This window comes from Pteropus vampyrus, unplaced genomic scaffold, assembly GCF_000151845.1.
Source record: "Pteropus vampyrus isolate Shadow unplaced genomic scaffold, Pvam_2.0 Scaffold6, whole genome shotgun sequence".
Classification (NCBI taxonomy): domain Eukaryota; kingdom Metazoa; phylum Chordata; class Mammalia; order Chiroptera; family Pteropodidae; genus Pteropus; species Pteropus vampyrus.
This window is the reverse complement of record NW_011888787.1, coordinates 724,312-739,257: the sequence shown is the minus strand read 5'-3', so window position 1 is coordinate 739,257 and position 14,946 is coordinate 724,312. Positions and strand designations below refer to the sequence as shown.

Below are 14,946 nucleotides of genomic sequence, written 5' to 3'. Positions count from 1 at the left end.
CAAGCGTTTCTTTTTTAATTGCCTGCTGGTACCTCGCATGGAATTAGCACTTAGTAAGGGCTGAGTGAAGTAATCACTTTTGTTCACCTGTGATGGTTCGGTTTTAACTCGGGGAGAACTCGGGGGACTTTTCCCAGAAACGGGAGTTGGGCATCAGAAGACCAAGTCACTCCTGGAGCCTCTAAAGTTTCGACTGAGTGTTCAGTGCCTGGGCGTCCAGCCTATACCTGTCTCCTGAGGGACCGAGGAATCTAGAAAGATCCCAGCTTCCTAAGGATCTCAACGCTGTCCCTTGAAGCAACTGCCTCACGGCGGGCCTGAGCCAGCCTAAGGCCTCAGGTTGGGCAAAACCTCCCAGCTTAGGAATGTGCGAGTCAAATAATTGCACTTCTTACCTTTTCTGGGCTCTCGTGGATCCTTAAGTGTGTCAGAGTCGGAAGAGGACCTGTGACTATTTCCCGTCCCACCTTTTCCTTTCACAGGTGTTGAAACAGGCCCAGGGGGGTCGTGTGACTTGTCTGACGGTCCCACCCAGCTAACCACAGGCGGGATTAGAACCGAGGTCCTCAGTGCAGCTCCAGTGCCTTCCCCAGCCCGAGGCCGACATTGCTCCTCTGAACGCACTGCAAGCGCAAACCCAATTGTGTTTCCTAAGGAGCCTGCGTTTTGACAGCGCTGTCCTTTTTTGTTTATGTAAACTTAAAATAACAGCCGATAACCCAGGGCCCTAGGCCTGGCTTCCTTCTCGCTGCCGCCTCTCCTCTCTCCTTGTAGATAAGGTTTCTTGCGTGTCGTGTGGGGGATGAGATGCCACCTGCCCCTTGCTTCTCTAAAGCGATGAGTCAGCCGGTGTAGCTGTGCGTGAGAGGATAGTGACTTTACACCCCCAAGCAGAGAGTGACAGTAGGTGGCCAAGCACAGGCATTCGGCCTTTCTGAGGAAGCCTCTGTAAAGGATCGTGACGTTTGTTTCCACTTCAGTATTCCGTGGACTTGTAAACTTGCATTCTTTGGTCAGTGTCACCCGAGGGAAACTCACCTTAAATATTGGAGCTGCCAGTTTTCCCTTTTTTCTTGCCAGGGGCCATCGAGTTTTGCTTTTCTCCCAGATGACCCAGATGTTGGATATTCTCCAGGACTACATGGATTATAGAGGTGACAGCCCTTGGCCATTCACATTACACAAGCCTTTTTTAGACTTCACAGTCCAGATGAGTCCCTGAAGGGTCCCCTGGGGCGTGGGGACGCCACCCGAGGAGAGCAGTGGGAGGAGGGTTGAGAGTGAGGAGAGAGGTGTGTGACGCCAGGTGGACAGCAGGGGAGAGATGCGTGGGCGACAAACACATTCCCATCGGTGGCGCAATTTAAAGTTATGGGTCCTGGAGGAAACGTGAGAACCCGTTTCAGTGGCCGGAGCCTTCATCGTCCTGCAGCGTTCAGCTCAGCAGTTTGCTTGTTCAGGGCCAGTAGCAAAGATGAATATTGAAATGAGAGACCCCACATGTGAACCAAGAGAAAGGTCAAGGAAATTTTCTTCTGCGTAGACAATAGAGCTTAAGTTGTTACCTGGGGCCGCCGTTTAGCAGATAAAGTTCACACGGGGCCGGTGGGCACAGCTGTAACCTTGGTTGGTCTTGAGATCAGCAGCAGCAGCAGCAGCTCCAGACCTTCCCACTTAAGGGATGAATTCGGTGTCGTTCTCAGCCACCCGATGCCCGCGGGTCTGTCGCACACCCGGGCCGGCAGCCGCGGGCAGGAAGGGCCACTGGCTTGCTGCGGGAGCCCCAGGTTTACTGGCACAGCTGTGCACACCGGTCCCCCGCCCCGCCGGGGAAGGCCCGCGGCCCCAGTGAGAGGCAGCCGCTGGCCCGTCGGGCGGCTTCACCCACTAGCTCCCGGCGCTCGTCTCGCTGTCCGCCAGGCAGCAGCAAGTCTGAGCGAAGTCCAAACTGCCACACAGCGGTGTCCAGTGCGCCCCAGGGTTACTTGGCATAGTCACAGTTTAATACTAACGCCAGGAACGCCAAGTACACCCGCCGCATGTATTTAAAAAAACGCACAGGAGCACGTTATGGCGAGTCCTGTGCCCAAACAATACAGCGATCCTTAAATTTAGATTTTCCCCGTGAGGCTTGCTTACGGAGGGGGCGTGCCCGTGCGCGGAAAGGAACACAATTAGCACTTGGTTTTAAGCCGGCAACGTTTTATTCCGTGCAAAGTGTTTGACGAGGGTTAATGTTTCTCTTTCCTTCCTGTGTGCGAAGGCTACAGCTACGAGCGTGTGGATGGCTCCGTGAGAGGGGAGGAGAGACACCTGGCCATCAAGAACTTCGGGCAGCAGCCCATCTTATAGTGCTTCCTCCTGAGTACCAGGGCAGGTAGGCCACACCGCAGCGACAAGCAGACACGTGAGGGCCACGCAGGGCTTTCCCATCCTGGCCCTCAGTAGGTTTTCCTTGGTTCTCTGAAAGGCGGGGTCGTTACCCAGGGGCACTGAAAAAAAGGGGGCGCTAAAGTCGTCGCCGTAAGTTCGCCACGGTTGGGCTGCCCCCGGGCTGCTCTTTTCTGTCGAGGAGAATCTAAGCCGTCATCTCATCCAAGACGTGAGGCTGCAACCCGGGCTTCTTGGGGAATAGTTCTGCTCTACTTTGACCGTGGACCTGGACTTGTCCTGTAAGATTCCTGTAATTCCATGGACACTTGGATTCATTATTCGGTAGAGGCAGCGCTCCTCCCCGGCCGTGACTTTGGGAGATGAGATTGCAGCCTGTCCACTTCTCCCTCCTCCATCAGCAGCCCCGGAATAGTGTCGCGAACACTTTATAAAAATCTAGTGCTGAAAAGATTGTGATTATAATGAAATTGCCAGCTCTTTAGAATTATTTCTAACATCGTGACTTAAGTCATAAATATTGCATATGACAGTTGTAGTGCTTTACCAGTTACAGAGTGCTTTTGTTACGGTGTTAAATCATTTGAAATCAGTTCCTGGAGATGAAATTATTTTGTGTCATGGAGGAAGCAGCCCTTAAATTAGTTTTGAACTCGTAGAATCCGAGTTTCATTATCTCTTATTTTTTGTAGCCCTAAACCCTGATGCAGAAACACTAAAAGAACGTGTGTCCTTTCTTCTAGAGAGATCAATATCTTTGTAAAAAGGGAAGCACTTTTTACTCGTTAAGTGCCTAGTCCTGTGAGGGTGTATAAAGGAAGTGTTAGGTAGAGCCCTTGCCCATAGGAGCTTGTTTCACCAGCGTGTGTTTTATCTCTGTGTTACAAGGATAGAATCAGCTTTATCCGGCCCCCCTTGTGTCCACCAGTTGTCCCAGGCAGTAGGAGACCTTGTTTTTCAGCTCCTCTCGGAGTACTCAGAATCAGCGGAAACAGAGCAATCCCCTAGGAGCCAAAGCAGCCCCGGATGTCAGCCTTTTCCGAACACTAGTCCCAACGTGAGCCATCGCGTTTTAGCTGTAGGTCGACAGTTTTACCATGTACGTAACAGGTTTCCCTCCACCTTTCGAATTTTTCTGTGATGGAGGCATACCGCCACCAGGTGGCAGTGGAAGCTCATGAACGTGTCCCAAACAAGCCTGGTGGAGCTGATTGGTAGACTATCACCTAAAACCTCTTAATGAGAAAGAGCCGGCCTTAGACAGTAACCAAAGAAGGTGATGTGTACTCAGCACAGCGTCAGGAAATGGGGCCTGGGGGGTGGGGTATTACGGCCGAGGGGATGAGCACGGGCTCTGTGGAGCCAGACCACGTGGGACTGAACCCCGGCCCTGTCACTTCGTAGCTGTGCAACCTCCAGTAAGCCCCTTAACGTTTCTGTGCGTCCACTGCAACATCTGTCAAGTGAGGATAACAACAGTGACGACTCCAAGGTCGTCGTAAGGGTTAAAGGAGTTAGCAAGCGCTCGGGACCTTGCCTGGCGAGTCGTGAGCGCAGCGCGAGGATGGCTGGGTTATTCTGGGTCATAACTCGGCATCTCCCAGTTGTCAGCCTTTGTCGTCTCTGTTCCAGCTTTAATTTGAGACCCAGCTTAGCATCCGTCGCCCGTCTCAAAACTGAGACCCAGATCCAGGCCGGAGGAACGGGCCCCGTCAGGCCGTGACAACCCTGTGGGGAGGGAGCCCTTCTGTCCTTGTGTTCACATCAGTCAGAGGGAAGCCTGTAATTTGCCTTCGTGGCAGTCTCAATACGTTCTCGTCGTCGGGGGGCCTCAGCCCTTTGCCGGCAGCAGACGGAAGACCAGAGAGCTGCCCCGGGGACTGTTCTTGCCCTGTGGCCAGTTCTGTTACCCCCTTTGTGATTGATGTGGGAACAAGGACAGAAAAGACTGCCCTGCTGGGGAGCTTGGTGAGAGGCGTCCCTCCTCCCCCCGACTCGGGGGTCTTCCTACCTTTAACTTGCAATGGGCGTTAAGAACGCTCCTCTCGGCGCCCCTGGCGGAGGGCCCCTCTTGTTTTTAAAACTGTTTTCTGAAAGAGCACGTGTCCTTTCCCACAGACCATTCTAAATAAAGCAATGGAGATTTTCAAACGGAAGAGGTTGAGAAGGGCTTCGCAGCACTGACTTAACGAGCTACGTTTGCTGCCCACCCCGCCCACCTCGTTCTGTGACTTTCTGCAGTTAGATGTCCTTGAGTCAGGCAGCCGGTCAGCGGTCTGAGTGTGGACAGCGACGCCGTTTTCACGGGCCCCGAGTGGTCAGTCTGACCGCCGTGGCCCGCGTCTTGCCTGGTCCCTGGCCCTTATGCGGCCGATCACACTGTCCTGTGCGTTGTTTACAGGTGGAGTCGGCATGAACCTCACGGCAGCGGACACCGTTATCTTTGTGGACAGTGACTTCAATCCGCAGAATGACTTGCAAGCGGCCGCCAGGGCCCATCGGATCGGCCAGAACAAGTGAGAGGCGGAAGCATCACGCCGTTGGCTTCCTCGCCCCTCCGCGGTCCTGGGTGGGGAGGAAGGCGAAGTGCATGGGTCCTGGTGACCGTCCCAGGCCGGAGGGCAACAGACCACTTGGCTGGAGCCCAGCTTTGCTGCTGGCTCCTGCCGTGGAGCTGGGCAGGCACATTCTCACTCTCGACTTGCAAAAGGACGAGAAGGGACCTGGAGGAGGCATTTAACTCATCCTTCCTGGGTCGAAATCTGATTCCGTTATGAAATGAAGTCATGGAACTAATCGAAAAAGAAAGCCTTGGCCTTGACCTCAGGGAAACCTAGATCTAGCAGAGATTTTCCTCTGCCGCAGATAAGGGAGCGAGTTGTGGCCACCTCGTCGTCCCTTCCTTGACTCTTCGGGAAGGCTCGGTGAGAACCCGCGTGTGGTCCACAGGGCCCCTTATCGGTGCCCAAACACGGCGTCTGGGGTTCGTTTGCCCCCAGGCGTGTGCCCATGTTTGCCGACCGCAGTCGCACGCTCCTCTCTTTCGTTTTGGTGCAGGTCTGTGAAGGTTATTCGGCTGATCGGCCGAGACACCGTGGAAGAAATGGTCTGTGGGAAGGCCACCGCCAAGCTGCAGCTCGCCAGCACGGTCGTCGAGGGGGGCCATCTCACCCTGGGGACCCAGAAGCCCGCGGCTAGTGCCGGCCTCCAGGTACAGCGGGCTGTTTTTCACTTTAGAACGTGCCAGATTTATAGTCGGTGCTCCCTGCGGACGAGAAAGTGCAGGGAAAGAGCTGGCACGAGCACCCACCTGCCCCCGCCACACGGTCGTGCCCTGGCTGAGCTACCTGCCGTGTGCCCGCCCCACGCAGAGGCCGGAGGCGCTGAAGATGAACGTAAAACAATGAGGCGATCCACCCGACTCGGATTGCAGCCCAAGCCTCGTCACTTATTGGCTGTGTGGCTTTGGGCCGGCGTCTTCACCTTAGATCTGCTGTCTTCTCACTTTTCTGAAGATGAGGACGCCTGGGTTACCTCAGAGGGCCATTGAGAGAATTAGATAAAGAACTGAGCATAATAAGGAATGATAAACCCTGCGCCTCCATCTTAACCCAGACCCTTTGGTCAGAGATCTACGTGACTCTTCATACTCAGGAGGGTGAACGAGGTTGGGAATTCACAGTTATGCCTCAGGGAAAACGGGTGCAAGAACTAGAGTTCATTGCTGGAATATGGGGGTGCCAGGTGGGAACAAACGGGCCTGAAAGGTCTTAGAGAAAGCTTTCTTCTGGAGGAAGTTATTCTATAGCAGCCCGTGGGTTGAAATTAGAACCTGTGTTATTATACATCCCAGATTCTTCCATTTCGACCCAGAGGTGAAGGTCTGGAAGGAGGCCAACTCCTAGAATACTGGAAAGATCCAGGCGTGCGGTGAATTGTAAACCCCTGACAGGCAGTAGCTGTGGGAGGGTCCGGGTAAGAAATAGTGCAGGTTCAAGGGCTGCAGGTTCTCTAACTTCCAGGCAGGCCTTAATCATTGTGATGGACAGACGGCTTCTCTGGGAACCCACGGAGTCCCCTAACACAGAGACGCGTCGCAAGTGACAGTGTAAACGCCAGGCAGACTGAGGGGAGGGACCCAGTATGGACCAGTCCTTATCACGAACGCTTGCCTTTCTTCTGTTTTTGGTGCCAGCTGTCAGAGCTGGTGGCCTTCTTGTGTGCACCAAGGTTACATATCAGTATGTCCAGGTGTGTTCATGCTCAGAGCTAAGCCGTGTGCCAGCGGTTACCGAACGCCTTCAGAGTTCCAGACAGACCACCCAGAGATAAGTGCCCCGGTCCGGAAGGGCGGATGCGGAGTCAGGATGTGAATCGGCTCGGCTTAGAGTCTGACTTAGGGCACAGCCTGGAACTGTTCAGGTGGTTCCTGCAGCCCCAGGGATGAGCCGAGGGAGCCTTAGGGAGCAGGGGAGGGAGGCAGGGCGGCATAGCCCCGGGGACTGTCCAGGAGCTGAGAACTGAGAAACCGCCCTCGGGCCTGGCGATGGAGAGCTGGGGCCGGTCCTTGCGAAGGTGGTTCCGTGGGGCACAGCGGGAGGACACCAGATGGCCACGGCAGAGAAGGCGGTGGGTGGTGGAGGTGAAGCACCCCATGTAGCCTTCCCCTTCCAGGGAGCGTGGCAGGGGACGGTGGGACCCAGCCAGCTGGGTCTCGGACTTCTCGTGCGGCAGCTGGCAGCGAGAAGCGCTAAGGTAATGCAGGAAATGACTGTTATTCTTCAAAAAAAAAAAACCCGGAGGCTCAGAAATTGTTTTTCTTCCTGAGAATTGTCAGAGCCAGCATCTCTGGTCATCACTTTTCACCTCTCAGCTCACCCATCATCTGTCTACGAAATGGCCCTGTTGGTTCCCTGGGGAGAGAAGGCAGGTGACCACCAGGGAAGGGCTGTGTCCGGTGGCCTGAAGCCACTCCGCAGGTCCCTGGTACCCAGTGTGTGTTGCCATGGGAACTGACCGGACCATTTTGTTTTCTCCATTCAAGTTGAGTGAGATCCTCAAGTTCGGTTTGGATAAGCTGCTGTCCTCCGAGGGGAGCAGCATGGATGAAATGGACCTGGAGTCCATCCTGGGAGAAACGGAAGATGGCCAGTGGGCCTGCGACGTCCCGCCTACCGCCGAGGGAGGAAACAGAGAGCTGGAGGAAGCGAGTAAGTGGGGCGAGGGCTGGCCGGGGACACAGCGCCCTGGGCTAGACCGGGAGCCCAGAGTCCCGGGGTGGGGGGTGCCCCACACTGCTCCCTGGGGCAGCTCCGGCCCACCCAGCCCTCGTCTCCTCCCGGGCTCTCTGTTTAAGACGTACGTGGCTCAAGAAGTCTCCCGGACTGACTGGAGGTTGCCTGCCTGTCCCTTAGAACTGGGCTTGGAAGTGAACTTAGGTGATTTTGGTGCTTAGGATAGTATCGGTCTCGAGGATTTTGCATTTAATTTGCCTCTCTCGGTTGCAGACACCTCCTTTGTTTATTAGTAAATCCTACGGCCCTTGGTATGGTGCCTTCCGCACGGTGATTCCTTTTCTGAGTAGCACAGCGATTTTTAAAAAATTATAAACGCTGAGTCTTTATTCGCTGCTCATTCAGAAGTATATATGGTGTCATGTACTTTATGCCTGTGTCACAATCCCCCACGAGGTGCCGGTGCCGTCGATTTTAATTTCTTAGCGAAGCAGTACATGTAAGTCACGAGGTGATTTTGTGTTTCTCTTAAATTTTTCTTTCCGAATTTGGTCAACGTTTGTCTTCTTTGCCTTCTGAATATTTGGATTTCTGATTTGAAGTGGTTTTTCTTTCACATAGTAGCTTTGTAAGGATGGTCCCTGATGTCTTACGGTTGTTTGAAATGACTTTTCCTGTGCCAGTGGCAACAGGGACTCGGCCTGGACTGGGGTGAGAGATTTGAGAGTCTTACTGGCTTTTTAATTCACGCGAACCCTACTCCATCGACATGGAGAAGCACAGTCTCTAGACACCAAGTAGGCAACGAGACGGGGCCTCCTTGTTTTGGTGGCGAGTGGGGTTGGCGTGGCTTCTCGTTTTGTGATCCTCTTGTTTCTGTAGGACCCTGAATTTCCATCCCTTGCTCCTGTCTTAACCTCTGCCACAAACTGCCAAGGCCCCCTCCACCCTCTCCCAGCTGCGGGCTGCACGCACTCTCGGCCCCTTCCTTTCGATCCCTAGAAGCCCCCGCTCTGCTCTGCCCGGTCTCAGACCTGCCCTGGCCGTCTTCCCATTTGAGGTGCGACTCGGCGCGGGGATGACTTATCTGTGTCTCTTGCTGCTAGAACCCGGCCGCCCGCTCCCCCTCCTGCGGCCTTCCTCCTGGCTCCGCTCCGGGTGGGCTTGGGGCTTTGCACGTTCGTTTCTCCCCCTGCACGTTGAGGTTTGTGTTATTCCCTGACTCCCAGTTTTGCCGTTGGCGTGCACGTGGGTGCGTGTGACGGGACGTGTGGGGAGACCGCGGGCCTGTTCTACAGGGCGCCGTTTGAATCTTGTGTTTATCTTACATTTCTTAGCGTTAGTACCCCTCTCTGTTCTTCAGGTACTCTTCCCTGTTCTCTGCTTGTTCAGTTGTATCCTGTTCCCGTTTCGGGGACATCATCTCTGAGAATATTTATCACAGCTTTAAAAAAAAAATGGTCTCCGCTCCTGCGTTATCTCCCTTTTAATTACTGTTGCTGCTTTTTTTCAGAATGTTTTGGACTCTCGTGTTCTTGTTGGTAGTGTTCCTTACACCTGGTGTCTGTCCCCTGGCTGTCTGATCACATGTGCCGACAAAGTGCCACAGCCGACGGCTGCTCTGGCCTGAGCAGGTGGGCAGGTGGGCTTGGTCCTCATTCCAGGGTGACTGGTTGCTGGGCTGGCTTTCGCACTGGGGACCCTTCCCACACGCACGCGTGCGAAGGCTTCTCACGGGGCAACTCAGTTTCTCCAGAGACGAGTCCTTTAATTAATCTTTCTTGAAAGAGGTGGGGTAGAGTTCAAATAAACGTTTACTCAGATCGACGAGACAGTGTGCATTAGGGGTTCATGGCACAAACCCCCTCCCTCCCCCCAATTTGGTGTGCAGAATTTCTCCAGGTCCCCTGCCCTGTGGTACCTTGTCCTTCTCAGTCCTAAGCTCTTAGGGGATCGGAAGGGTCTCTGTTCTCACAGTCACCCCTTGACTAGGCATCTGCATCTTGCTTCCTCTCTTCTTAACCTGTCACCATCCCTCCAGCCACCTTCCACTTTGCACGGAGTTACTGGACTTTTCATTCACCGTCGGTCTCAATATCTTTTTGAAGTCCCCTTACTGCCATTTTGTGGTTTTAGGTGGGAGCAGAATTAGATGCGTGTGGTCCTTTTTTGGTTACATTTTGAATGCGCTGAAGCTTGGACTCACTTCTGCGCTCATGTAGATTAATTTCAGTTGATTTTTCTAATGTTTACTTAGAACAAAATACAAAATTTCACTGTTTTCCAGAAAGATAATTCTATTTCTCAGTCCAACGGCCAAAAAACAGTTATTTTTTCAGGCAGTCCAGCTGCCGGAAAAGGTTTCCCGGCTGTGTTCACGTTTGGGGTTTTGTCTTTGATCGGTGAGTATGTGGGTTCACCCTGGTGGGTGTGTCCACTGGCGTGATGTAGGTGACGGGCGCTCCGACCGCCTCTTGGCCTCAGGGTGGAGACAGAGCATGATTAAAAATAATACAAGTGAATGTGAAAGACGAGCAGGTGATGCAGCCTCAATCAAAATCGGATTTAAAAAACAGGATTGCTTTATCTCGGATGCCAGGCTTCTTAAAAGGCATGTTCGTGAGTTGGGCATCGCATGCAGGATGAAGCCACTTATGTTGATCATATTTGACACCTTTCAGGCTCCTTATCTTTTTCCACTTGTTGATAAGAGCACCTCGTGGAAAGCCCCCTGCTGATTTAATTAGCAAATGCCAATTAGAGTTACAGCTGGTTGGATGTGGGTACAAGTGTGAAGCAGTTGATCTCTTGAGAATGAAAATGTTTTGCTTTCATACTCTAGAGAAAACGTACTCATAGCTGCTTTCATAATACTGTGAAAATGCATTCTTTGGTAACGTGTGCTGTTAAATATGCTCCACTTTAGACTTATTATCTCGCGTCCTCTGTGGTTGCTGGTCGCGGCTTGTCATGACTTCCCTTATCACTGATTCGTGATCTTGGCAGAACACCCAACCTCTTTGAGCCTCCGTGTTCTCATCTGTGAAATGGTGCCGTTAATGTCTGCTTTCACTCTTTTATTAAACAGTTGCAGCAATCTATCGCGATAATAGATGTGAACGTGCTCCCATAGCGCGAAATGCTGTTCAAGGTCACATTGTCGGCCTCGTCGTCACAACCAGTTGTTTGCTGGCCCGCTCTCTCCCGAGCCTGCTGTAGGTACAGTGATTTACCACAGGGAGCACGCTGGCCTTGGGGTCAGGAAGGCCTGCCTTCTTCATTGATGAGCAGCGAGAATCGAGTCCCTCAGTCCCTGTCTGACCTCAGTCGCCCCTCTCTCGAGTAGGTTAGTTATACCAGGTCATGGTGAGGTTCACGAAGAGGCTTCATGAGATCTGGAAAGAATATTGCAAATCTAAGGGATTATATTTACGGGTCTTCGTTTTCTCATAGATTTGCCATTTGTTCCTTTACTATTACAGAAAAAGGGGTAAAGGGTCGAGCATTAAAAGTGCGTTCAGGATGTGTCCTCGGTTACCTTGACGTTGGGTTTATGCCGGAGAGAAGTGTGGAATGGATGAGTGATGAGTGATCCAGGATGCAACAGGGTGGAGGTGTCCCGCAGAGACTCGTGGACCACCCAGCAGTGACCCAAGGGCATTAGCCGTGCTCTGTCCCTTGAAAGTGACGCGTGAGTTCCCCATGTGGGTCCCACACCGTTTAGTGCCAGCAGGATAGGGGATGCAGTTCCTTCGTGGCTCACCAGTCTTCAGCCCACGTGGACCGCAGGCCGTTCTCGTGCGCGGCCCGGTCCGTGCTCGGAGTCGCACCGTCCGCTCTTCCTCAGTGTGTCTGTCTCATTTCTCTTTTTTGTGTTTTATGCTCTTAGAAAACCACATGTACTTATTCGAAGGGAAAGACTATTCTAAGGAGCCCAGTAAAGAAGACAGAAAATCATTTGAGCAACTGGTGAATCTTCAGAAAACGCTTTTGGAGAAAACTAGTCAAGAGGGCCGGTTACTCCGGAACAAAGGCCGTGTAAGAGCGACCGACTCCTGTGAAAGAACGCGCTCCTCCGGCGCTCAGCCTAAGACGGCGGGAAAGGCTGCCGGGGGCGATTTATTCAGGAGTGAGCATGTAGTCGTTGAAACGTAAATGTAACTCACTGTACCCTAGCGTAAGAACTGTGTGGGAAGTTGGCATAAGAACATCATTTAATGCAGGTGAAAGCAGCCCTGTCCATCTAAGCCACCCCTGCCGGGGTCACTGTGTCATATCAAAATATCATTCTCTGCTGTCGATAACCGTGACTCCATGTCATTGAGACAGGATAGCAATCAATGTCCACGGTATTCGGCACTTAGTACGTGTTCGTTAAATGCTAGTTCTCGTTAAGAGAATCACGATGTTGAAATGTTCTGTTTAAGAATCATACAATACGTTGTAGGAAGATTTCCATTAAAAGTGGTTAAACCTAAGATGGCATCCTGCAAGGTATGCTTTCAACTAAAAAAAAAGTACTTTTCCGAAGTACTTTATTCCTCATGAAATCAATCAAAATGACATATTTCTGCACCAGCCATGGCTTTGGTTAAGTTTAGAGCACAGTGCCCCGGTCGCCGTGCCTGTGAGGTGTGCGATGGAAATTAAAGCGTCTCGCCACCACTTCCCCGCACACGAGGCGGCGTGCAGATGCAGCGTTTTGTGAGACATGGAGCATGATGCTCGCGAACTTCCTGGTTACGGACTGTGTCCTTCCTGCAGGTTCTCATCCCAGGCCTCGTGGAGGGCGCCGCTAAAAGGAAGCAGATTCTAAGCCCGGAGGAGCTGGAGGACAGACGGAACAAGAGGCAGGCAGCGGCGGCCAAGAGGAAGAGACTGATGGAGGAGAAGAGGAGGAGGAAGGAAGAAGCGGAACGTGAGAAAAAGTACGTGTGTTACTTGCGTGACCGTGCCGCTGAGGGGCACGGCCGACACAGGGTCACCATCGTGCGGCGGGTCCACTGCTGAGCATCGCTTCAAAATTGCAGGAAACGTCTATAAAGCTGGTAGCTCCTACTGGTCGGAGGATACTTTTTAAAGACAACTTTAACCTTAACAGTTAGTCTACTTAAGTGGAAAGTCTCGAGTGCCTAAGGCAGGGAAGATGCACTCAGTCGAGGCAAGAAAAATTTAAGATTCTATTGTAACTGCCTTTCAGAAAGTAGTTTACTCAAACAGCCCCTTTTAGTCATGTTTTTAAGAACGGGGCGTCTGTGGCTGCTCTCTACTGAAGGCGGGTCAGGAGGCAGGCAGGCTGACCCGTAAGGCTTCCCGTTTGCTTCCTAAGGCAGAAGACCCTGTCGCGTGGGTTTGTACTCATGTTCCCGCGGGGCGCCTACTGTTTGTGAACAGCCCGCCCGGCTCACGCCCTCTCTCTCCCTCCCGCCCACTGAAGGGTGGCCTGGTGGGCGTCCAGCCACTACCGGTCCTTCTGCCTGCCGTCCGAGGACAGCGAAGCAGAGGGTGGAGAGGACGACGGTGCCCCCCAGCTGGCTGATGAAGGTTCAGACTCTACCTCCATCAAGTACGTTAGTGGCGACGTCACCCACCCCCAGGCCGGGGCAGAGGATGCTGTCATCGTGCACTGCGTAGGTAGGAGAAGGGGGGTCCTCGGTCCTCACGGGGCCAACGACCGGGGAGGGTGAGGCGGAACCTCGAACTGGGGGTGAGCGACGGCCTCAGTGCGGTCTCGTGCGGTCACAGTGTACATGCCAGGATGGGGGGCTCGGGCTCGACTCTCGTCTCTCTGGGGGAGTAACCCCGCCTCCCCGGCCTCCCCTTCCTTATCTGTGTGCTATCCGCCCTGTTCGCTGCCCGGGGTTTTAAGGGTGAAAGGCCAGAGCCGCAAGGCGAACTAATTCTTTGAGAAAAAGTGAAACTCTAAGCATACCCCCCTTCACACCTGTGCACTTCTTACTTCCTGCCTGGAGCCCTCTCTCCCCAGAGAGCCGCCCGCAAGCGGTGTTCAAAAGTCCACCCCAGAGAGGGCCCCCCGATTGCCTGCGCGGGAACAGACTCCCGTCCTCCCCACTCTACGTTCCTCTGTCCATTTTCCTACCTTATTTTACTTGATGACGCACATCACCACCTGACATGTTGCATATGTTTGTTGATTTGACCGTTTCATTGCACTAGAAAATAAGCTCCATGGGAGCGTGGGTTTTGGTCCACTGCCATAATCCTAGTGCTGACCTGTAACACATGTTAAATATTCGTGGTAGGTTTGGATGAATGAATGACTCTAAAGACAAGATACTAACCAGCTGAACAAGTCATTTGACCTTTCGTCTTCCTTACCTGCAGAGTGGGAGTCAGGCACCATACTGTTGTGGTACCGACGCTTCAACTCCGTTACGTGACCTACATCTACTCTCCGTCCTCCCTCAGTGACGTCCCAGGAATTACAGGGGTACCACAAAGATTTTGTTTTCAGAACACTTAAATTTTTTGGTGCGTCCTGTTATGAAGGCCAGGCATCTTCCAGAAAACCTAAACATGTTTGATATTCCCGGGAGATTAGATTGGTTTTTTTTCAAAGGGAAGAAGAGCTTGCTTCTACAAGTCTATTTGTACGCCTTTGTTTTTTTTAAACGGGGGACTGGACTTTGCATCCTATAGAAGAAAATGTTTTCTTTCTTCTATCAGATGACTCTGGCTGCTGGGGCAGAGGTGGCCTATTCACAGCGCTGGAGAAACGATCTGCTGAGCCAAGAAAGATATACGAGCTGGCCGGGAAAATGAAAGGTAAGGCGCACAGCAGAGAGCGGGGTTAAGGATGGGCTAGGAGATACCGTGGGCTGAAAAGCAGTAGCTAAGGAGTCGGGATTGCCGGCTGGAGTCTAATTTCTGTCATCAATGGCTGATTGTCGTGTGCCTGTTCTCTCACTTGTAATCTGAGAATAATTCTTACTCCACCTACCTCACGGGACTATAATAAGTGCAAGTGTTTTGATAACCGTGGATCTCTGTGTGCATGTTGAAGTCGAGCGTGTCATCGTTTATCCAACTCACCCGATCTTCGTAAGGGAGGGAATCTCTCGTGAAGAAGTCAGACCCGTGGGGGAGAAGTCAGACATGACATGCTAACAAGGGCTGGGTGCCGAAGGGAGGTAGGGTGCAGCCGGAAGCTAGCACAGGCCGGGGTGCAACACTCCCTGGAAGCAGAAGTAAAGCCGTTTGGTGCTGAGGGAGCCTGGAAGGCTGAACCGTGTTCTCCCCTGGCAGAGAGACGGGCCCTTCGGGTTTCCTAGAGAGTGGGTTTCCCCCGAGTCTTCCGCCC

At 52.8% G+C, this 14,946-nt stretch overlaps 1 protein-coding gene across 1 annotated transcript in view; it reads left to right on the top strand.

Moving 5' to 3' along the window:
• The window catches only part of LOC105297794 (chromodomain-helicase-DNA-binding protein 1-like), a 31,658-nt gene that overhangs the window by 1,876 nt on the left and 14,836 nt on the right, over positions 1-14,946 (top strand). Inside the window, 8 exon segments of the mRNA XM_023535256.1 lie at positions 2,264-2,377; positions 4,793-4,907; positions 5,449-5,602; positions 7,436-7,601; positions 11,515-11,663; positions 12,390-12,553; positions 13,063-13,259; positions 14,313-14,411. Coding sequence (XP_023391024.1) covers positions 2,264-2,377; positions 4,793-4,907; positions 5,449-5,602; positions 7,436-7,601; positions 11,515-11,663; positions 12,390-12,553; positions 13,063-13,259; positions 14,313-14,411 — 1,158 coding nt within the window.